This window comes from Ixodes scapularis, unplaced genomic scaffold (genome assembly GCF_016920785.2).
Source record: "Ixodes scapularis isolate PalLabHiFi unplaced genomic scaffold, ASM1692078v2 PGA_scaffold1__304_contigs__length_218370807, whole genome shotgun sequence".
Taxonomy (NCBI): domain Eukaryota; kingdom Metazoa; phylum Arthropoda; class Arachnida; order Ixodida; family Ixodidae; genus Ixodes; species Ixodes scapularis.
The window spans coordinates 45,434,501-45,459,701 of NW_024609846.1; the positions used below are offsets into that span (position 1 = coordinate 45,434,501).

General features: G+C 42.5%; 1 protein-coding gene across 3 annotated transcripts in view; it reads right to left on the reverse strand.

The window, feature by feature from the left end:
* LOC8034000 (leupaxin) overlaps window positions 1–25,201 on the reverse strand; it is an 89,765-nt gene that overhangs the window by 36,075 nt on the left and 28,489 nt on the right. For 2 of the 3 annotated variants that reach the window (XM_029980988.4, XM_029981103.4), the window contains exons 2-4: window positions 18,922–19,097; window positions 16,428–16,677; window positions 5,082–5,268 (exon numbers count right to left, since the gene is read on the reverse strand). In XM_029980988.4, the coding sequence (XP_029836848.3) occupies window positions 5,082–5,268; window positions 16,428–16,677; window positions 18,922–19,097 (613 nt within the window). Of the gene's footprint in view, window positions 1–5,081; window positions 5,269–16,427; window positions 16,678–18,921; window positions 19,098–22,949; window positions 23,119–25,201 lie in introns of those variants that run through there. The other variant, XM_029981049.4, reaches the window with a different exon arrangement.

The following is a 25,201-nucleotide window of genomic DNA, read 5'->3' on the forward strand; positions in this document are numbered from 1 at the left end:
ATGAGACAGTGTCGATCAGTTTGCGCATTCTTTATTTACCACAACCGGAGCTGATAGATTCTCTCGCACTCGTTGAAATTTTTGCAATTCATGCGAGTGCTTAGAAAAATTCGTTCATCTGGTTTAACAGGGGCAAAAAACGGACTTCTCAATACATCCTCCTGCCAACATGGGCAACTAGTGCACTCAACATATTACTCATTATTATATTTTACAGCGAAGCTGTATACCTCTACCCTGACATGGTTTTTTTCGTGTCGTTGTCAACAAAAAGCTCCAAGGTTATACAGCATAGAGCGCAGTATTCGTTCCAATAAAATTAAATTAAAAAATCACAAAACGAGCATTAAAATCTTATGATGGATGATATGGCACTTGTGAACTATGCAAAGCATGTGCATGCATTTCCCGGTAAAGATTACGGTTCCAGCTTCTATGGAAAGGGGTTGACGTCATTCGAAGCCCTCATGTGATTCATTATGCCAAGCAACTGGATACACCGGAATAGTGTGTGCAAAGTAAACAACAACTGTGCAGCAGGCGTTGCAATCTACGCAAGGGATGAAGCTTGTGTGCAGCCGTATGAACTCCAATATGACCAAGTCGACTGCGGGGATGTGTGTTCCATGAAAACTAGCGATGGAATCGTAATTTTCACGATCTACATCTAACCCAATACACCCAAATCTGACATCAAGTGCTTCATGCAAACGCACTTCTCCTCACTGTCCATGGATGCTACACCGGTGTGGACTGATTACCGGTGTGGACTGCCACACCGATAATCATTATCGGGGACTTTAATGTGGACATTTTGAAACCGCAACACAAGCGGTTCATTCAATTCGTCATGAAAGAGTTTGCACTCCTGTGCTTCATCGATGTAACTGAACCAACTACCATTCATGGATCATGCACCTATCTAACTTTAGCTAAAAATCTCTCTACAGTGAGGACGGAAAATTTTAGCGTGCATCACTCTGATCATAAAGCAGTTGTGAATGTCGTTACAAAGTAAATGAAGAGTGTGCGGCACGTCGCATTGGGTAAATCGTTGTAGGTGTCGTTACAGCTTCGCTGGACAACCACCTTCGCAAAATAAAATGGCTTTTTTTTTTTTTTTTTTTTTTTTTTTTTTTTACTTTTTTTATTTTATGTTTTTTTTATTTTTATTTTACTCAAATAAATAATCCTAAATATTTTTAATCGTAACGTACCTGCATCTTGCTGAAAGTGCCAGTGAAGTCGCAGGTTTACCTTTGTCTGCCGGACATACAACAGTCATGAATAGAAGTGTAAACAAGCTTGGTGGCTCAAACATCTCTACTTCACTGCAAACTTAGGTATAAACAATGGCATATAATTTCCACCAGTTGCACCTACTTTTCTACCCCTTTCTGTGAAAAAAAAAAAAAAAAAAATGTAGCAGCGAATACAGATTTTCGGCCAACTTTTGTGTAAAAAGTTCAGCTAAAGCTCATAGAACTTGTCATTTTAAAGGGCAAAAGAGGATTATTGGCTAAATTAATAAAAAAAAACGAGCAATGCGGGTATTGTTTTAATTAATAAAATACTTGAAGTTGAGCCCAATATCTGAATAAAGCACATAAAAAGATATATGGTCATAAAATACACGGAATCAAAAGATAATCTCGTCCGTAGCATTGGGCAAAAATGCTGGCGTGAAAGGTGCACTTTGCAGTGATGTAACATTGAAGAAAACAAAAAGATCCAACATGTTTTTCATGAATAAACATAAGAGTATGGTGGAGAACTATAACTATAAATTTCAGAAAATCAAAGATTTTTTTTTTAATTCCTTCTTCAGATTTCTTCACTTTGTAATTTAGAACAAGTTTGAAGTGACATAAAAATTTCAATCTTGGAGACAAAGCAATTATTTATATATCATTCGAAAGAATGTTTTAATAACAATATTACATGAATTTTAATATTGTAGCTATTCAATTTTTCTAGATAATGGCTCAGAAATAATGACAATCTGTCGAAGGAGCCATGTTTGTGCATTTTGGATGCGAGATATATAACCTACACAATGCTATACATTATCACTCAATAGTTCCCATGAACTATTACAACATCAAAATATTTTAGATTTCTAATACTTGTAGTGCGCGTAGTAGGTGTCACCAAACATGACATAAACAAAAACTTCAAAAATCTAATATGCTGTTCTGGCACTTAAAACTTTTTACTCTTTAAATATTATATTTTTTGCAAAATAATTTTTCATTAGTTTCCCTACAGATGTTGACGAGTAACGTATAAAAATATTAACAAAAAAAAAATATGTCAGAACTCGCGTGCATGATCTCACCTGAACAGAGCCGGATATATTTGAATGTCGGTTTTGGCATCATTTTCACTTGCAAAGTTCGCAACAACTATTCTGAATTTCTTGATACTAAATAGCATACCGCGAAGAATAAAGGCCGGTGATTCAGGAAATATAGTTAGTTTTGGTAGCTCAGAAAATCGCCAGAGCATGTCTTCAAATCCCCAAGCTAGTGTTGTCACACTGACGTTAGCAGACGGCATTTAGAAAATGGCACCGGCTACAGCTGGTTTCAGATTAGGCGTTCGTGTGTTCATCTATCAAACTGCTGGATTTTCCTTGGGGTTATTTTTAATACAGACATCAAGCAATGGCAACAAGTGTATATGGAAAAGCATTTCAAAAGGGATCAAATATATCTTGTGGTATTTGAATTTTGATTTCTAATACTTTTTAAACTGCAATTGCATCTGTAAATAAATACTTCTTTTTTCAATGCATTTTTTAAAGTATTTTCCTCTTCCCTGGTTGGAAGGCAGGTGTAACCATTGGGAATTTAGCTGCAATATTAGAAAGTCCAAGCACGTGCATTTTTTTTTTTTTTTTTTCGGATTATAGCTTTCTTGGCTGTTCTTGAACTAAAAAACGACAAACTTGAGCATGTACAAAAATATAAGTATCTAGGAGTCTATCTTTTGTCCTGTTTAAAACGAAATGATAACAAAGAAAACACTGTGGTGAAGGCTAGTAAAATGTTGCAAACACCGTAGCACTATTAGTCTATCATGACATAGTGCTAAGCAAAATGAAAAATTTGTTAAAATTTTGTTTAAAGGTAATTTGAAAGGCAAATCACATCACCATTTCAAAAGTAATAAGGATTCAAAGTGACATAAACGAAAAGTATGAATGGGAAAAAGATTCAAACAGAATTCCCAAAAGGCCAGTGGTAAAAGTGGATATGCTTTATGCTGGGCAACTCTGCCATAAAAGCAAATATATTCCGAGTGACCGACAGTTCTGTCAATAGCCTTATCGAACAGATGTAGCACTTGGCTGTTATCCTTTTTATTTACTGTAAAGTTCCGAGAGAACACCCGTCCAGAAGAGAATGCCCATACCGTTTATCTAGCCAAATATCTGTAACATAAAAATCATGAAACATTGCCCGCCCGCCCCACTCGCGTCGGAAGTCACGCGAGGTTTGACGGGAATCACATCACCCGTGCAATTTGCTGTACCAGCACGTGTGACAAGTGAGTTCATAGCGGGTTCCCGCGTTTTTTTCCGCGATATTGGCTCTCGTAATACGCGAGTTGTTCTCGAATGTATGTTGCACCGTGATTTGTGAATCTGCTGTGTACGTAATCTGCGGTATCAGTTCCCATGACATAAGATTTGTAGCGGATTCCCGCGTTTTTGTCCGCGATATGCGCATGCGATCTCGATTCTATGCAAGTTGGTCCCGCGTGTATATTGCATCGTGAAATATGATTCTGCTGAAATCGCGATCTGCGGTATTTGTTCCCGTAACATACGAGTTTGTTGTAGATTTCTGCATTTTTGTCCATGATCTGCGCGCGCGATATCGGTTCCCGTGACAGACAAGTTTGTTGCGGGTTCCCACATGCTTATAGCACCATGAAACTTGAATCCGCTGCACCTGCGATTTGTGGTATTCGTTCCTGTGAGATTCGAGTTCTCGGCGGGTTTCAGCGGGTCCTTCGCATTGTGAAAGGTGAATCTGCTGCGTCCGCAATGTGCGCTACCCTTTCCCGCGTGTTTATGGCATTGTAAAACGCGAATTTGAAGTCCGCGATTTGCGATATCAGTTACTGCGTCGTGTGGTTTGTAGACTGTGCCACAGTGTTTATCATTAATTTTTTATAAAGCTTTGCTCTGGCGTCTCAAAGATAGCCCACCCGGTGTTTTTCACCATATATCTCTTCATTTTGGGTGGGCGTTCTTTCGGAACATCATGGTAATCTCCCGTCCTTCTCCAGTAGTAACTTTATGACCTACCTCTAATCCACCCAAATCCTGCTTGTTAAGCTCATATTTCAGTCCTCTTCACCAACATAATCTATACATTCTATGATTAAGACTAGCTGTGGTTATGAGACTGTAATTTAAATAATCCACAATTTCAAAGATCTGCGATTTTGGTAATCTCTAATTCAGAGTTGATACAAAATTAGAAACTGCAGAGTCAAAATTGGAAACGTGACATAATCTAAAACTTGCGCTTTATGAAGCTGCTTCTAAGAGGCTCAAAGTGAACCGCCGCCGCTAGGAACGTCTAACCGTCGATTTCTCACGTTTCTTTGTAGAAGCCAACACAACTCGAAGCCAGCAGTGTGCACATGTGCTACACTACCGGCTTCAACACCGGTAGGGCGCGCACACGTGCGACGTCGGCCGCCGTAGCCTGTTCAAGCGCCAGATGCTCGCAATCGTGAGCAAAATGCAATCAAGGACGGTTCTGCATCTCCATAAACAAGGCAATACGTCGCTGACAGGACAAGAATGGCGGGGCGTCCCTCTCAGATGCCCGGCCTTCAGCAAGTGCTCGTCGCTTCTTGAAGGCCGGGCTTTAGCAAGAGAGGAGGCAGCTCGTGCTAGAGGCGGAACGACTGAAATACCTCCCTGCCATTCTCATTCTGTTATACTTCGTCCTTTGACGTGCTGATCAGCTCACTGGGACCGCAGTCTTCACCATCTGCCAAGCTATGGTAAGACGGAGTATGGCGACCACGGCGAGAATCCGGGGAGGCTGTACACTCACGGTGGACGGGTGGGCTGCGTGGGGTGCGGCACGGCGTTCTGGAGGTCGTCGAGGAGGTACTCCATGGTGGGCTCCATCTCGTACGAGCGTGGCGACGATGGCGGCCGGTATCGGACCGGAGACGTCGGGGACAGCGACCGCTGGCCATTGGGCACGTGGGACGTCACCTCGTGCGTCACCTCCACCACTGCACATGGAACAAAGAAGCATCTCCATCTCAATTATGCCACCCTTAAAGGCCCGGTTAGGGCAATAACGTAAGAGGGAGAGGGAGAAGGACAATGTGTTAAATTGGTGGTCCTCAAATAGGGGTCCGCCAACACTTTAGGGTCCCCGAGGGCCCTTTTATGGTCTCCAAAGCCATAGACTGTTGGTCAAGCTGAGCACAAAAACTTTTTTTATCGATGCTGGCTGTCCCACAAAGCTAAATAGAGCAAACCATGTGTACTGAGCAAGTGGGATAGGTTATTCTTCGTTTCAGAATCACAAATGTTTTGCACGCATTTAGTTTTCTTCATTTACCCTTCTGTATGCGTAATCATCCAATAACCACCCTCCCTTCTGGAGGCAGCGTCCTCCATTACTTCTGTCGATCCAAAAGGGGTCCTAAGACATAAGTGCATGAGGACCACTGTATTGAAAAATAGAATAGGCAGTACAGTAATAAAAGATACAAAAATAAACAGCATGTGCTCAATCTAAATGGACTACAGTCGAATTTCGTTAATTCAAACTTGAGGGAGACCGAAAATTTGTTTGAATGAAGCAAAGTTTGAATTACCGGGAGTTTCCTTCCATAGAGATGCATAGGATGGGAGCTGCATGTCAGTTTGAAATATCCGCAAGTTTTAATTAAAGAGATTCAAATGGAGTAGAAGATTATAAAACACTGCTGCATTAGTGACGGTAACAATGAAGGATGGCAGCTGAATACATGCAGTGATGACATGAGGAAGGAATGATTCGTTAAAAGCACGAGTTTTACCGGAGATTCGTTTAATTGGATGAGAGTGACTCAGACAAAATGATATTCTATCGGGGGTGATATTGAGCGATATTCTATCCGTCAAAACAGAGGGGCACCTCCGTCGAGCCGGGGTCCACAACATTCAACAACATGATAATTTCAATTACTGACCCTGTGGATTTCAAAAACACAATTCTAGCTTATTTTGCCGCGTAAAATCAGACTTGCACCGTTTTGTGTTCTTCCCAACTTTCAATTTTATCATGAGAGTGCATTCTATTTTCATTATCATTCATTGTTTCTTTCATTTTATTGCATAATTTATTGTATTGCCCTCTCCTTAAGTGATGCTCTTGAAAGAGAGCCCTCAAGGATAAAATAAATTAATTGAATACCAATCCAAAGTCACGGGCTATTTTGACAAGATTCTCTCGCTGTTATGAAGAGGAAAAAAATTTCTAGAGCCATTAATAACAATGGCGAAGGGGTTTCACTCAAAAGACTCCTTGCAGCTCGCTCACAAAGAATAAGAACCGTATTTGGTCCCTTCGTTGGTGTTAGTGTAATTCTGTACTTGTTGATAAAACTAATACTTTGGGCACAGTGAGGTCATATTTAAAGCTTCTGAACACACACACAAATTGTAGCAAGTTCATAAAATGAAACCAAGATAAATTCTGTAATTCCTTGTATTGCGAGTGTTATTTCTTAGAACCTATTTCACAGTACAGTGGACAGCTGACTCCAATGATGCAAAAACACACTAGCACCCCCCGGTTCCCCTAGTAGGTGAGACAAATAAATTTAAGCGACGTGCCGTTGACAAAGCCATAGAATCTGCTTGGCATCTTCAAAAAATATTCCAACCGACGTGCGTGATGGGAAGACCTACGTCAGTATTTATCACAAAAAACCAAGTCACAAAGCATGCACACTTAGTGTCTTCATTGGTGGGATTATTCCTTTAAAAATTGGAAAAAGCGAAATTAAAAAAAAAAAATTAAATAATTAACACCAATGTGAGCATTCAAATATCTCAGTTTGATTTAGTGGCGTTTGAATTATTGCTGAATCGTCCGTACCTGCCCATATACCCTGCACGATTATACAGGCGTTAGCCGTTCATGCATGCACAAAATTGATTACAAAGGAGCAGATAAAAATATATTTAGAACAAAACAAACTACACTCACAATTGCCTACACCAAGGGACGTGACACTTTAAACATCTACAGCATTCTTGAAATAGCTGTGTTACTTCATAACAACCGAAGAAAAAAAAAAGCTGTTATGCCAGAGGCCCAAAATACCGAACAGGCGTAACAGAGCACAGTCAACACACGGAGGCCGATCAAGGTCGGAATTTCACAACTGAGCTTTTCCTTATTGCAAGAAGCGTTCTTCACGCACCGAGACACCCCCTCCCGTAGGTCGATGCCAATGCCGCATTGGAACAATAAACAGAGCATGCGCCTGACATCTCCTGCCAAAGTTATTCTGAGCCTAAGTACATCAGCTCTGTGGAAGCCTCTCAAAAGGAGCATGGCGAGGCTGACGCGCAATTTCCACCTCTCGGAAGAGGAGAGGTTCAAGATCTGTATGTTTAGGCGGGCTCCTTAAACTTCAAAGCTGCGTTTGTCAAGGAACAGGACCCCTCGGTGTGAAGCAGCCATAGAGGAAAGAGGATATGAGCGAGAAAAGAACAAAAACGCCTAGAAATATTATTTATGGTAACGTGTCAGATATAAGACCCAAAAGTGTACTAGCAGTACTCAAATTTAACAACTTGCGGCTGTGCGTTAGAGTAGAAGATGATCGTGGATGGCACCAGGTGAAAGGGCGGGCTAGGTATATTTATCTCCCACCCTTCGTCTATAAATAAGATTTCACTTTTTAGTCATTTTTTCTTGCAAAATTCTGGAGTTTGATTTTTTAAGTTTCTACAGGTTTGGGAGGTTTTTGGATGCCCCACTTGACAGATCTCCAAAATTCTAACGAGAATTTTTTTTTTTTTTTTAATTGCAATAAAGACGTGAAAGAAGACTGAACATTTATGACATTGACTGATTATCCCACTGGGCTTTTGGATTGTTTAGCTCTGGAAGTGTTTTCTCATGTTTTGGCAATCTCCTCTTATAATAAAGAAAATTCACAGTTTTAGATTATTTATTCAGAAAAATTGTGTTTGTATCTACAGCTGTCTCAAGATAAACGATAAGCAGAAATGTAAAAATAAAAGATGTAAAAAAAAAATAATCATATTCAAGGATTTTTTTTTAGAAAAATATGTCGGACCCCCTTTCAGAAATGACTAACCTGGTGACAATTCAAACCAAAACTCAATGAGAAACAAATAACAGGCAATAACTTTAACGACTCCAAGTGACCAACATGACAAGTCAAGAGAAATTTCGATTCTTTCAAAATTTTAATCCAAACAATGAAGTTGGGAGTTATGATTTTCGAAGGTGAACCTCAATGTAGCAGAATCCTAAGCGCATTCCACCACAAACACGACATTGGCACTTGTCCATTCTACTCATATAAATTAGTATTGAACACAAAATTTACCCACTTATACGTAACTGGAATAGGAAAGCACATTCTCCTGCACGGTGATAATCACAGCTTCTCAGCTGTGGGAAAAAAAAAAAGAAACTGGCAATTGCTTTTTTGTGCTGGACCATACTCTATACCCACTTATGCAAATAGCCAGCAGCTTCCCTTTCAGAGAGACCATCCCTCATTTCAAAGTTTTGTCTACATTCAGCAAAATAGAGGAGTTGAAGTCACTCCGGGTGCAGTGCAGTTAGACTCCGACATGACTGGACAACATACTTAATTCAAATTAACTTCGTGCAGCAATTCAAAAGGAGTCAGAAGAAGAATTTAGAATAATTAAGAAGTGTGTGTATGCATAGTTTCTTAGTGTGTTACCTCAGAAAGTTGTCCCTGAGTGTAGTACTATGTGTTTGGGACCAAATTTCGGTATTCTCAAAAGCTATGAGGAGTGTAAATTATTTCTGTTTACACTTACTGTTTGCTGGAAATTTATTAGTGCTAGCAGTTACAATAATGAAAGCACTTTTAATAAAATACAAAAGGTGCTTATTTACTCCAAATCTTCTGGCTAAACAACTGTCCAAACTGCTGTTTTACAGGATCTTTGGCAGAAATAAAACTTTAAAATTATCAGTAAATAGGCCCACAGACCATGCAGTGTTCACTATAGACTAACAATTTTTTCACAATGTTCACAAAATTCAAGCTATTGCAAGAGACATTCTCTTCTTCACTTGTCTCTGTCCCTTCTACTTTTAAGTTTCTGTTCCTACCCCAGTCTCGGGTTAAGTTCCATCATGGTAAATGTCCACCAGCTCGCCTGTACTTTAACCGTTTTTGCAAGACATGAGTTGTTTGCAGCATTTAAGGCAGAATTTTCAATTAAAGGTCAAGTAGACAAATAAATTTGTTTTAATATCACAGAGCTCTATATGCTATATGCCATATCTTATTTACAGCCTAGGTGACTCAACAAATAACTAAAGCACTAAAACAATCTCTCTCTACTTGAGCTATGCCAGAGCAAATTGGCTCGATGAGACTAATTGCTGTCTGCACTCCAGCGTGACATTGCAAAACAAAAGAAGCAACAGACTTGACCCCAATGAGATGGGGTCGGTCTACCAATTAGTACAGAGAGCTAACCGTACAACCAAATAGGAAAATTAAACCGAGACGAAGTTATAGGCACACTGAGAGAGTGCAAACTGAAACTGCTCTGCACATCCTGATAAACTTGAGACCCGACACGCAAAAATAAATTCTTCCCAGCAGAAAATTTTTATCTTTTCTTTAGTTCCACCTCCCATTTCCTTCTCACTTCTTTACATCCTTCTCATGTGCTAAGCGTCCAAGCGGTTAATAACCCCCCAAACCTGAACAACAGGGATTGGTCACACTGGCGGGGAACAAGCACTGAAAGGGGCTGTTGCTATCGCTTGAATCGGACAATGTGGATCACTCTTCAGGCTATTCTGCGACGGGCTCACGTGTTTCCTTTCGGCAAGGACCATACTCCATTCAGCCCCGAGATGACAGTACAGTGGAAGCTACGTGCTCGTCAGACCAGTCCTATGTCTATCTTTAGCCCCATGACTACGGCCCCGCCAACAAACACACGCAGAGAGCGAAGTCAGGTGATGAAAGGGAAGCTGCTGATTGGTTCGGTGAGTACTTTACTCCTACCGCACTCTCAGCTTGGGGTCGAAGGAGTTTTTCCCTCTTTTTTTTTTCTTCTTTCATAGGGCCAGCAATGAGTTGCTGGCTATGTATTCAGATTTCTTTCTTTTTTTTTTTTTTCACTATGTGCAAAGTTAAGTTTTAGCGGCACGGTGTATTTTCAATTGTTTTCAGGAGCACAGATATGTCATCAACAAATGACAACTACTCACATGACACTGTAAGCCCTTTTATCACTTATTGAGGGGTTGTGTGAGAACACCAAGGTGTCTCGAAGAGAGTCAGAGGAGCTTTCATGGTAATGGCGCTTATTGAATCATCCTCATTTTCAGCACTTGCTTCTTTTAAAAAAAGGTTGAACGTTAGAGAGTTCTAGTAGGTCATTCCAATACCTCCAATAATGATGCAATGCATATGCAAAGGCTTTGGCGGAGTATCGGGTATCATTATCCTGATACTCCGCCAAAGCGGGTAACATTATCCCGATACTCCGCCATAGTAAAAAGCCGTTGTTGGTGTATTCTTGGTGGTAAGATCTTTTCTAGAAGACATGCTCAAATGAACGAACCACGGGAGGAACTCGATGGGCAAGCTGGCATGCGAGAAGAATGCTGGCTCGACTTTCTTGAGTTTTAGTTTATATTCTCTTCCGACCAAAGTTGACGGTGTGGTGGGAGCTTCGCGCTCGCCGGACCAATCAACCACTTCCCTTTCATCACCTGACTTGACTCTTTGTCCGTGGGTATGCGCGAGAGCGTAATCATGTGGGGAAAGATAGGCTTATGACTGGTCGACGAGCTTGTAGCTTCCATCGCACTGTTGGATTTGGGTACTTTCAAGTCTGAGGGTCAAAGGGAAGGGGTAAATTCAAGGAAGAAGGGGGGGGGGGGGGGGGCAGGAGGGGAGGGGAAGGTGCTGCTTCTGTATTTCTTTGCGGGTTTACTATCTAGACTAATTTTTTCTAATCAAAAGTCAAATTTGGGGGTTTTACGTGCCAAACCAACGACGGGCATCTGGCACGCCCCAGCGGAGGACTGAGGATTAATTTGGACCACCTGGGGATCTTTTGACGTGCAACCGAAAACTCGGTTACATGGCGCCTCTTCCGCAATAAGCCTCCATCAGATTGCGGGCACCTCGGCCGGGATTCGAACCCGCCACATGGGGATCCATAGGCCAGCGCTCTCACCTCGGAGCCACCGAGGAGGCTTAATTTTTTCTAATCCTAGCCGGCGAGAAAAGAAGGGCTGGCAAAAATAAGGTTCCTCTTTTCAGCTTGTTGGTCAACCTTAAGAAGAATTGTTCGACTGTGTTTGCATAGATCATTTTTTAACCAAGTTATTACCTCTTTCCTAGCCGCGCCCATAATCCATCGATCACCGGTGATCGATGGTTTCCAAGCGCTGTCAAGAAATTAAATTTAGTGCAGAGAATTATGTTCCACAATCTCGTGGATCGCCGAAGGACTCTAGTTTCAATTTCAACATAGGTTTTAGCTTTATTGCAAGCTGGTGGGCTGTCAAAAACAGTCCTGGAAACAGTGGCTGCACTTGTCTAACATGGCTAACTGGTTGCATCAGTCTTCGTAACAAGGATTGCATTATTTACATAATTCAACTGTACTATGGCCTATTTTTTGGACCTCAAGAGCTCTGGGGGCACTTTAAATTATGTTAAAGGTGTCACTTAACAGATGTTTGTCGGTAAGCATCACTATAATTTCTAATGCTGTCCTGAGCGGGCGTGCACATTTTACGTTCCCAACAAGTTGGACAAAAATGCTAAACATAAAGGAACTGCAATCAAGGGTATTTGCGTCTCCAGCTCGACGCTCGCCCTCCCGCGGCGGAAACGGGAAGCACTCTAGTGAGGGTCCCCCGATTCTCCTGCTCAGCGGGCATGGCGGAACTGCTCGCGATCATGGCTCGCAAAAATGTTGTTTCCGAATGCAAATAACACTCTTCACAGTCCCAACGTATGGGATTGTACCTTACTGGAGAGTTTTAGTATTGCGCATAGAGACAAACGCAAGCGGTGTGCGTTTGCGTTGGAGTTGTGTGCCCCACGTTTTGCGTGCGCCTCATCGCCATGCGCCATCCAAGACCGCAATTTCGGGCTCCGCACACACGCAGTGTGGAACATGCAAAGCTAACGCAAACACACAGGGCATGAGTTCGCTCGTATACGCAATATTAAAACTCACTACTGTTTCACCGGCTTCCAACGCCAACGAAACGTGCTGCAGTTAGCAGACGTGCAAGCAGGTAGGCATTCCTTCCAACTGGAAAGACTGAGATTGGCAAAAAGACGGCGAGCAAATACAAAAGTAAATAAATGTTATGAAAAAACTAGTAATTAAAAAAAAAAAAGCTTTTTTTTTTTACTTTTGGGCATTGGGTTTGGAAGTATATTAACGGCGACTTTGGACGTTTCGCCGATTGTCAAAGGTCACGACTTTGATAGCACAATATACTTTACCCACAATTAATGTAATTTTACATAGATTTCTCACATTAGCTAGAATGTTTTAATTGATTTTAGACTATTTCTATTTTATTGGTAATTAAGATGCAGCAAATAGAACCAGTGATGATAATTAGCACAGTTTTCATTGTCATATTTCTTCGCACGTTTAAAATTACATCATAAGCAACAAATTATATTAGAGCTTGAAGAATTACTTATTCAAATATTTGAATTTTAATGTTATTAATATTAATACAAATCGCGGCAATGTATGCCTCCAATTAACGCCAAGATCACGAGAATACGCTATTTAACCATAATAGTCTTTACAGAAAGGTATAATTCTGTTTTCTTTTTAGCATATGAAAAACTCTGACATAGTTATCAAGATAGACAAACAGTCAAACACTGGATGTAATATGAAGTCCTACGCGTCACGCCCGGTGCTATAAAAACACACTCACACTTCAGCTGTCTGACTCGGATTCCGTCTTTGAATTTTTTTTAGTGAGAACAGCGTTTATTAGTTTATTCGTTTGGTGGACATATTGTAAAAATTATAATTATTCTAGTCCTTGTGCTGAAATAATTGTCCTTATTTTCCATGGCAATTATCTGAGCAAGAAAAAAGCAGCGAGAACGCACATATATCAGCACTGATTTTTTCAACAACTACAAATATCAGCCTGAATCGAACAGTATTTCACAAAATAAAATTTCCGCAAACAACTTTTCCAAGTAAATAATTACGATGCGAGACACATCTTGAGTCATGAAAGAATCCGAAATTACGACCTATATCGAGAAATTAAATCCAAAATAGAGGTAAGTTTCGGTTTCGCTCCAGAATTCAAAACGCGCATCCTTCCGTAAATAATACGCTAAACACCGTTCTTGTTTTGAGGTTAAAGAGGTGACCTGCGCTCATAAAACATTAGCTTCCTCGTATTACCAGAAATAAATTATGTCGCTCAGTCAAGCCAGCACACTAGACAGGCTCAACAGTGGCACGCATCTCTGACCCTCACTAAACCCGCCATCTTGGAAAATGAGTGGCGCCACCTATAGTTAGTTCCAGTTGCGAATAACAAAATGAAGGCAAAACAGAAACAAAGCACTCTGCTGGGGATGTGAGGTGTAGTATCTGTGTTTCACCAATACAAGCATTCCTTTGTTGAAAAGCACACATGTTACGGAGGCCAACTTTCCGACAAACTAAAAATAGACAATGTCAGTTAGAGTACACTAACTTTCAGAAGTAATAGCCGTGGGTATGGGGCACAGTTTCTGTATTCTGAATTTTTCTTATTTGTTGTTAAATTTGACATAGCTGTAGAAGTTTTGGCATTTATATGTTTTCCACACATACACTGTACTTTCTCAAGAAATATAATTTTAAAATCTTTTTCCCACATTATACCAACTTCTGTTCCTTTTGAAAAAACATTTGGCCACATTTTGATGTGTCATATTGCTCCCTTCATATGCGAGTTAAGGAAATAAAAGCATTTGTATGAATCCTTTGAAAATTGCTACTTTTCCCGTGGTCAGGAAAGAGTTAAGTTCATGCATGATAAATTCCTGCATACCGTAAAATACCTAGCAAAAACACCTATTCAAATTTGAAGATAATTGTGAAAAAAAATGGGAGATGGGCACTTGTTAGGTTATCAATTTTACATATATGTGTGCTATGCATATTTTTTCAGATTATCTAGTGTGTAATGGGCAGATGAATGGTATTCTACAGTATGTAACCACTCCCGTGTCTGCCAAGTGTACAGGCTCGCAATTTTTACCCCGGCATGGACGATAAGGAGGCGAAATATACTTTAATATTCTCACGAATGTCAATAAATTTCACACAAACTGAAAGTCACTTGGATTCGTAAATTACAAAGATGAGCTATAAATTAACCCAAGACTCACAAACAAGAGTTTATCCAGGTTTGTTCCGAGAGGCACTTATTGTCTAGGTTTGGCCGGGATTCACTTCTACGTGCCAATGCTTCAGATTCTCATACAGGGGACCGAGTAACAATCTACTGAAATCCTGACTTTCACCATTCCCACATTATCAACTGATCTGCTTTCCCAGATGTCGGCCACGCAATCAGAAAAAAAAAAACTAAGCAAGGCAAACCTCGAGGTCATCCTTCATCAACAAAGTGAACAATGGCAGAAGTCATTGTGAATGTGAATCTACATGAATTCCAGCCCCACCAACCTAGAATAAAAGTTATGAACGTCTAGCATGCCTTGTCTCACCTGGAAACTGTAGTAACAAGGAACGAGTAAGATATTTCTCAAAAGGTTTTTGAGAATCAGGTATAGTCGAATAGATCAATCGCTACAGTGCAACCCACTTATAATGATAATCAGAAAACCCAAAATTTCAACCATCAGAACTGATTATCGTTGTGTCTGGACTAGAAACTGATCATTCCCAGTCTAGAAACTCTAGAAACTGATAGTTATAAGCAGTACATCGTTATATGTGGTATTATTACAAGTGGGTTGCACTATATGATGATGAACATGTTTCACCCGGTAGAGAGGTCTCAACGCCATCTGCACCATCTGCATCCGTACCTCTACGCTCGTCGAAATCAGCTGAAGAGCACGAGGAATTTCTGTTTGTGTGACAAGCACCTACTAATCTAGCGTCCATCCCCTGCTACAAATGCCTAGTTTCTTTCTGCAATCTTTGCATGTGTATGCAATCTCTAGTAAATATTTTGTCAGCATGTCATTTTTCCACCGTCTTTACGTGTGGAATGTTTTTAAGATCGTAAGCTTTGTTTCCTATCTTGAGTCGACTATTCTTTCATCGTAAAGTTCATCCTCATATGTTTGTCCGCCTGTTGGATGTAAAGAAATGCAACCAAGCGACTGGAACATTGGGTACAGTTCTTGGAACGCTTCGTCCAATTGGTGCACCCAGCACCCGTACTGTCCATGCAATGAAGCGTCCCTGACATGGCAAAAAAAAATATGCCGCAGGAGCTGGCATCTCATCTTATGTTATGTTATGCATAGCCGCAATCCTGGTGATTGATAAGAGAAGTGGCAGCAAAAGAGAAGAAAATGTGAGCATTTCTCTCATTACTGCCGTGGACCCGTCCGAACTGTGGCCAACAGGAGCACAAAATATCCGTGACCTTATCAGCAGGAAAACGAACATGCCTAACCTTTTGTCTGCTTCCTTTCTCCTCTTTTCTGGTGTTCTCTCTCTTGTTCTCCCTCTTTAAACCACCGATGTCAAGGCTTAAGATTTGCCATGTTCTGCTCCCATGTCTACCCCCCCCCCCCCCCCTCTAAAAGCAGATAGAGGAGCCTCGTATTTGCTGCTCGGGTGTGCGGACTATGTAAAGCGCAAGTTCACCTGCTTCTTGCACAGGGGCTCCAATGATGTCAGAATGTCAAGCATTTATTGGCTGATTGAAAAAAAAAAAAAATAGTGGGTAGCCTTCAAGGCATCTAACCATTGAGGTCTACCCACAATCCTTTCAATCAAGGCCAATCAGAGCTCGGCATCATTCTGACACCACCACAACTCCTGTGCAAGAAGCAGATGACTTACTCTCTGCACAGTCCGGAAAATAGGGTACTGCTCTGCGCAGGAAATGCATGCATGCCGTCGAGGACGCCAAAGTGCCCACGAAACATACCTCTCCTTCTGGACGTCGGTGGGGACGGGGTGGTGATGGCCGGCGGGGGGAACTTGGCCGTGTTGAGGTCCTCCAGCAGGTTATCCAGCTCGGAAAGGTTGTTGCCCAGGGGGGACCTCCGGGGAGTGGGGGGGCTGCCGGCACCGTCCAGCAGGCGGCTGCTCCGGGGGGACTTGGGCGATGAGGGCGACGACGTCTTGGTCGTGGTGGTCGTCACCTCACGCACTATGTACTGGTTTTGGTAAATGGGCTGCACGTGGGAAACATGCAAACGAGCGTATGGGTCAGCATGAGACCTTGGTCTGGTGTCAGCATCGCCAAAGCGGCGATGCTAGCACGTCGGTTCACGATCATAAACTACCTTACTTTCCGCCGTATAGGTCGCGGTCCTTTTCCCGAATTTCCATCATGTGCAACTTATACACCAACCTTTTAGTGAAAATAGCAACATATAAGGGGGGGGGGGGGGGGGGGGGGGGGGCGAGGTGAAAAACTGTGAAGCTTTGTCCCCACGAGATACGATGCATAACTATTGAAGCACTTAATGACGCAGCACAGGCAGCACTTCATGCTGTGAACCCAGCGCAACCGCACCGCTCCGACTTCAATGCGTACCAATGTACGCGGCGTGATTTCGGTTTCGTTTTCTCTGGGGTTCTCACTGCCTACCTTCGGTACCGGCCGCGCGGCGGCGCGCCAGTCGAGTCGCACGGAGTCTATAGCTCAAATTTCCAGTTCTTGACGCTTGTTACCAAGTACGGCGGTGAGAATAGGTGCCGACATAATGTCTGCTGAAATGGTAGTCGTTGGAACCTACTTCATTGTGTCTCGCCTTGTTTAAGTCGCATGTAAGAATTGGTGAATGAAAAAAAAAAAAACATGCCTGGAAACTTGTTATATATGAGCAAGATAACCTAAGGCTATATTAAGCTTTGAATTCTGTTTTTAAATGAAACAATCCAACAAAAGGAAAGTGATTGCAATTGCTGAAATTGCCAGCTGAAGACTGACATACTCCATAACAGATGTAAAACAAAAGAAGTTTCTCTCCCACATAGGCAAAAAGCTTTTCAAGGAACGTTGAAAAGATTGTCTGAAGATTGTTTGTTTAAACAAATGTTGCCGAAACATTATTTCTGTTATATGTCGGCGATTGTTTCAGAATACACCAAAACACTAGAAGTTGTGTGCTCCGTACACAACCTGGGGCATCTCGCAAAGCGGTGCATGTTTCTGACACAGCCTGAGAAATTTGGTATATATTTTAATGTTAAAGAGAAGCTGAAGCGGTTTTGTATTCGAGGAAACACACTTTAATCATCTTCACTTGACTTCCAAGATCTCAAATATTGAAATAATTTTTTTTAATTGGGCGCATGGAGGCTGCAGAAAATCATTTTCAAAGTACAGCTGAAGGTCCTGCTTCCGGAAGTGTGATGTCACAAAAGGAGTTTTTGGAATCCCCGCTCTTGCGCAACTTCAGTGCCTATCAAAGCTATGCAAGCGCTCTTGCTATTTTTAAAAAAGGCAGAAAAAGACGTCACAACTGTTGCCAGTGCAGGGGAATACACCTGGCAAGCTTGCGATTCCACGCACAGCTCTTGAGCGCCATGCACTTGGTGGCTGAAAGGTCCTCTTATGACGTCACAACTGGTCTGAGGTTTGTGTTTTCTCATGTCTTGTTACATTGTTGGGGAAAACGAAGGTGATATTCAGATTCACGGCTAAACTAGGCTAGAATCAACCTCTATCTCATTTCTTGAACGAAGTGTTTCAGCTTCCCTTTAATGTCTAACATACCAATAAAGTGAAAAAAGCAAGTTTTGTTTGTTTGGAACACACATCTCCACTGTATTCACATTTTATAGCAAATGAGAGTGCATTGACGAATAGACAAACGTGTGCAACTTATGGTCAGAGAAACATTTTTTAGAGTTCAGACTGCAAAAGCAGACAAAATATCAAACATCATTATCTATGAAAAAACAGTGAGTGCACAGGTGAGCCGGTGGATGTTGATCATGATGTAGGAAACCCAAGACTGTGGTAAAAGCAGGGAAACGGTGTCGAAGAAGAAAGACAGGGGAAAAGAATGACGTTCTTTTCCCCTGTCTTTCTTCTTTGACAACGTTTCCCTGCTTTTACCACAGTCTCGGGTTTCCTACATCATGATCATTATCTAAACCATGAGGCGTTCTGGCATCACCACAACCCCTGCGCAAAAAGCAGACGAACTCACACTCCGCATAGTCACTGACAGCAGAACATGTTGTCAAAGCACCTGGCCCTCAGCACAAGCTCCGTGCCTTCCGCAACGGTTTAACCGCACGCACGCAAGCTCAAGCTGCACAAGACGCCGAAGGGTCGTTGAAGGTAGAGAGCTCGCGCTAAAGGCAACCGAAGCTTTGCCCCGTCGTTCTCACCATGTCAGAGACAATAATCTATCGGAGCACCCGAGCATTGAACGGAACTGACAGCTGGAAAATTGACTCACCGAGGTGGCCTTATCTGGAGTGGGCTTGTAGTCATAGCGCTCCGTGGTGACGGTGCGGGTGGAGGAGAGGTCGTTGCTGAGCGGCCCCCCCAGGGGGCGGTGCACATTGGTGTACATCGGGGAGCCTCCGTTGCTTAGGTTGGCCGTCGTCTGCTGCAGGTCTGCCAGCAGGGCGTCTGTTTGGGGCAGAGGCAGGGAAGGCTACTGAGCAAGACCAACTATTGGATGCTCCAGTGCAGACACTAGAACATTTCCTGTATCAATGAACGGCACACGGGGAGTGGCATTATCTGGAGTCTTTTCGCAGAGGCGCACCCCATCTCTTAAAGGCACCGTGAAACGGAAGCGTGCTGACTCCCAGGAAACAGGATGATTCTCCTTTCCTGCATGCAAATGTCTCGTCCTGTATCTTGAAACGGTGCTACCGGCTGCAATTTCCTTGTTTTCTTTTTTCTGTTAAGTTGTTTCTGAGGCTTAAAGGGCAACTCCGTTTCATTTTTGATATTTAGAAAACTATGTAGCCGTCTTCAGTATCATATAAGAAGACCCCATGTCAAATATTACAATCTAATTCCGTTTATACATTTAATAAACTGCCCAGCAAACCTTCAAGCGAGCCAAGTCACCGAAATCTGCCAACTCCAGCGTGCGGCGCGAGGCGCAATCATCAGCGCAGTCAATGCGACGGAGTTGGAGCGGCCAACGTTGAGCCACTACGTCAGAGGCATGATACGTCATTCTCACGTTTTGTTTGTTTTTACTTCTCAGAGCAAAATTGAACGACGACGTCATGAGTTTCTCCTCCCGGTGTTGGCTGACCGGGCGTTCGCGTGATCACCGTAACACGGATGCGCTAGTTTGCGCTGCCCTGCGTGCTTATCGGTCGGTTTCTCCGCTCCCCTTCTCCTCTTTCGTCTTCTCCCGTTCCCCCTCTCCCCCGGGCCATCACCGTCCGCGCCATGCGAAGCGACCTGCCCGCGTCCAAAAAAAAAGACCTGCCCGCGTCTTGTGTCCTATTTCTCGCTCCCTCCCTAACGTCACAAGACCACGTGGTTTGACGTGACGTGACCATGACTCTGACGACCCGAGACCAATGTTGCCTGACGCAACCGAAGTTTCGGTTTCGGTATCTGCTGATGTTTGAATTAGGATTACACAAATAATATTCCACATTTTGCGAATCCGAAGACGTAGAGTTGTTTAGTAGCGCTTTGTGAATGTGAATCACATGGAAGCCTGAATTTTTCAGAATTGAGCGGAGTTGCCCTTTAAAGGGGTACCTCCAACGATTTTTGAGCTACCTCAACTAACTATATTTTCTGACTCCTCGGCCTTTACCCTTTCCGGTATGCTACTTAGTAGCGCGAAATTCATAATAGTTATTGCGAAATCGGAAAATGAAAATTATGCAAAAACCAACATTCAAATATACCCGCACTTTTCAGTGCCGTGACGTCAGTGGCGGGCAGGCTTGCCAGTCGAGCGAGCAGTCTAAAAAATAGAATATGCCAATCATTTGTTCCGTGCTGGAGCGCGGGGACTGGAGCGAGCTTCCAAAGCATTCATATGACGCAATGAAACTGCTTCGAATCAGTTGGGAACAAATTCTACAGTCCAAAGAGTGAACCCCTGCACTTCCACTGATGTCACTTTTTCGTTGTTGCCAGTAGAGACTTTCAGTTTGAAAAACACGTTGAGGACCAAAATTGTAAATTCAATAGCTTTGTGAAAAAAAAAAAATTATTTTGACCTAATATTTGGGATGCTATTTTGGCGATGTTGTCTGGCGAGTTTAGCAAAATTTCAAGCAAATCGGAATCCATGAAGAAATCGCCGCAGTAACCCTTTAAGGATTACTAATCTTCAAGAGATAATTAGTTGCTTTTTTTGATTAGGAGGTGGTGGGCAGTTGAGGCAGAGAAATGTAAACCTGAGAAATGTTAACTTCAGGAATGAAGATCTTTGAGAAAAAAAAAACGGATTCCTGTCTCATGCCCTATGAGCTTGAGGTGTTTATTATCAGTAGCCAGTGTACAAGAAAGGGCTAGATTCATGTCCCTTAACTCAAAAATAAATCTTTTGTGAAACAATGTTTCATATCTTGGTACCTAAAGTGGAACTTCACTTCAGCTAACTCTTAAATAAAAGAACTGCCTCCCAACAAGGGGGGATCGGTGGCCGAGTGGGCTGAAGCACACACCCAGCTCGACGCGTGTGGAGCGAAAGTTCGTGCTGCAGAACCCAGGGATCCTGGGTTCGAGCCCCACCCCTGCCCGTTTCGATCTGGATGAGCATCGTACCGGCGTGCGGTTGTGTATCACTACTGCACGCCGGTACGTCAAAGACCCCAGGTTAGCAGTCGTACTGCACTGGCAAAATTGCTCATCTACAGTGTAAACCAGTGTCGCTCCTACTGGCAGACCAACCTTACGCTGTATAAATCACTAAAACGTCCAATTTGACTTTAGATTTTGCCTCCCAACAGAACACTTCTGTAACCAAATATTAAATATGCAGTCTGCAATCAATATTTTCTACAATATTTACTGGGATGTTCAAAGAACCATATATTAGTGTCATCTTTCATAGAGTTTATCCTTATTGATTGTTCCCTTCGAGATTAGAACCCTGAAAAACAATATTTTCTGGGATACTGGGATAGGAAAAAAAAACAGTTTAATGTTTATTCTGAAGGCTCAATGTTTGTAACAATCATCCAAGAAGTTAATTGCCTTCTGGGAAGAAAAAAGGTTATGTAGAGCAATGATTTTGCACCGTTAAGTTTCAAGCATCGGCAGTAAAAATTAAATTTGCCAAAACAATGTCTGCTGGTATGTTTGAAAAATGGTGCCTTGTGGAAAAACGGTTTAAAAAATGATGTTTTGTTCGGAGAAATTTTTACTAATTAACAAGGTATTATTAATGTCATTTTGCAGACAGCTGCTGTTCAACAGACCAATCAAAAAGGTTAACGGAACTCATTAGTGTTCAAGGAACGCAGAAAACATACACACTTCTCAGCTGACTAAACGAAACATAGCCTCTAGAGCATACAGCGGCATACTTTTTAAGTAAACATTATCGCACCAACTGTTCTCAAATATTAAAATTGGAGATATAAGATCTGAATAAGGGGTTAAGCAATTTCCAATCATTAATAAAAAAATAAATAAAAGAGGGTATGGATAGTTTTTGTTTAAATATTTGCGCACAGCGGCATGCGGGAGTTTCACAAAATAAAGGATACATAAAAAATATATTTGCATGTGTAGCTTTAATAACAGGAAACTCCACGCCAATTACACGACAGCTGTGTGCCACTTTTACGTGTACCATTTCTTAATCATAACGGGAGTTTCACAAAACAAAGGATGCATAAAAAAAAGTTTGCATATGTAGTTTTAATAACAGGAAACTCTACGCCAACTACACGACAGCTGTGTGCCACTTTTACGTGTACCATTTCTTAACCATAAATATAGAAACTTAGCAGCGACAAGTTGTTTTCGCCAGCCGCAAAATCGCCACCAAACGAATTTTATTATACCCATACGCAGTCCTCCAACCAAGAGCGTGCGGATGCTGCAGGAATGTCATAACTAGAGTGCCTTCATGTTCGCCGCACACGTCACCAGAAACTCCCCAACATCACCTTCATCATCACGACACAAGCTGTGGAAATGCCCAACCCACCCACACGAATTCTTAACATGTTTACATGGCAGCTACGACACTCCACACTTCGAGAGTCGATAGACTGTGGGCTTGTACGACAGAAACAGCCCGATCTCGGCGATGAGCCAAAAATCTCAAACTCGAAGAGGTGTTGACGATGGCAAACTTCGCCACACGACCCGTAAGTATCATATTTCGGGCTCCCCCAAAGCCGAAATAATTGTCACCCCCCGAAACATGGGAGGGGCCAAGTTATGCGATTCGCTCGAGCAGAAACTTTGGCCCGTGCCTTTTCGAAAGCTGGCGCCCGTTTGTTCGCCTGTCGATAAACCAGTCGGTGTCGGTATACTCACTTGCGGGTAATTTGCCGAGCCTGTGGAGTCAACCAACGAGAATCGCTGCCAGTCACAGTTCGAATCAATAAATGAGTCACAAATCGGCGAACACGAACCAGCAGCCCGCAGACACACAGGGCAGCGCACAGGCACAGCAGGCGCGGCACCCGACGACCCAACCAAAAACAGACGAGTTTGTAAAAGCAAACAGTAGGACGGGTGGCGCCATCTACGAACCGCTCACCACAACGCTCGTCTCCTCGACATCTCCTCAGCTTGTCAGAGACCCGCAGGACGAATAAATAAACAAAAACTAGGGCGCTTGCTCTGTGTTATGCGGGGAAGCTAGCGTTCTGGAAAAATTTAAACCCGTCCACTACACCGTGGCCGCGGCAAATGAGAGAACAGTCGCGTCCGCCTTTTTAGTTTCGGCTGTTCCTACTCAAAATAGTTCAGACGGTTCTCTTTCTCTCCCTTTCTCGCTGTATTTCTTTCTGTCTTCACTATTATTTTTACGACTGGAAAATGTTCGAATAAACGTTTGTTCGGCACATAACCGAACCACTGAGCTCCCGGGGTTTGTTCAAAGAAAATAAAGGGGGTTGAAGATTCCTGGCGCTTTATTCGGCGAGTGTCTGACGTGAGCAGACCAGGGACAACGATGTTGCAGACAACGGAAGCAGCAGAAGAGAAGGAGGACACACCACGGATATCCGCCATTTTTGGTCTAAAGTTGCTCGAACCGCAGCGACTTTGTGTGCCGCTGCCACCGACAGAAATAGAACGTTACCCAAGCGGGGATCCCTTTCGGAAAACAAGCGGGAAGCTGTCATCACAGCGATACTCCATTAAGCTCCACTGACACACACAAAAAAGACGCCGGCAACAAAAAAGAAAAAAAAAAGGACAAGGACCAATAAGAAATGTTCGCAACGCAACGGGATCTAAAGAAGCCAAACACTTGTCAATCTTACAGCAGGGCGTGACAGCTAACTACGTATTGTCCTATTCAACCACAAATTCCCGTGAACAAGATTTGCAAGCATACACAAGGGGCATCAACCGAAACACGAATTGCGGAAAACAGCGCAAAAGATTACGTGCTGGAAAGAGAGACCGTGGCACTTTTCTGGATTTGGGATAGGCGGCAATGTTTGAGGTGGGAGGAGCTTTCTTTGCTGCCAACGCCTCATCCCTTTGCACACGGTACTCTTAGATGCTATTTCCGCATCCTCCTAAATCACAAAAAAAAAAAAATAAATAAATAAATAAATAAATAAATAAATCAACACACGGAACAAACAGAAAAAAAAGGAGAGTCAAGCCACGAAAGACAATCGATTAATCAGTAAATGACAGGTCGAACATTGAGTCACTCCTCGCAACGCCCCAAGAAATGCCGCTGCTCCTAGCGCCTGGGATCGAGCCAAGAGTCGAACCTGCCGAAGCACCTCACAGCTGTTACCTCACGCACGGAGTTACTTATACAAAATTTGTTTATTTTTTCCTATTTTTCTTTCTCCGCCATCTTCCAACAGGAATGTTAGAACGGATATGCCACCCCCGATTACAGGAACGTACACGAGTTTGAATCGGTTCGTGCCTCGAGGTTACGTTTTATTTATTTAGTCTTGTACTGCTCCGAGGGCGTACACCCGAATCAAGGTGAAACCGAACGTATCAGTATACGCGAGACGAAACAACATAAAAATCATTAATTTACACACACGCATACAACAAAAAGCTGTAGTGAGTTATTTAAACTAAACACCTTTGAGGAATACACAGGCTTTAATCTTCCCGGCATGCTATTCATCACCTCTAAATTCAAAATAGATATTGAGAAAATGGCAAATGAAAGTTATGAAAAAAACAGCGTTCAAAGTTTCCCGTGCACTTCAGTGGGGTGACGACGTTAGACGTTGCACCTTGAAAATCGAGCAGGCAGTCTAAAAAAAACAAAAAAAAAAAAAAACTAGTTGCTTTTTTTTTTTTTCTTGCTGGCGTGAGTTTTGTTAGCATCTATTTTACACCGAACTCAATTCTCGTAGCCCGCCGGAAACAAGCTGTACTTACGCCCTCATAGTACAACATCTGACGCCACGTTTGCGGTGTATCCAGTAGAACCTCTCGGCCTCTCGGACACTCGGACACTGTTTAAAACGTGAATAACATCGCGAGAAAAATAAATGCATTGTACATAGTAATATTTTTTACTACTTTAGACGTGTCTATTTATGCGTTGAAGCAATCTCGACGCATATCAGTGA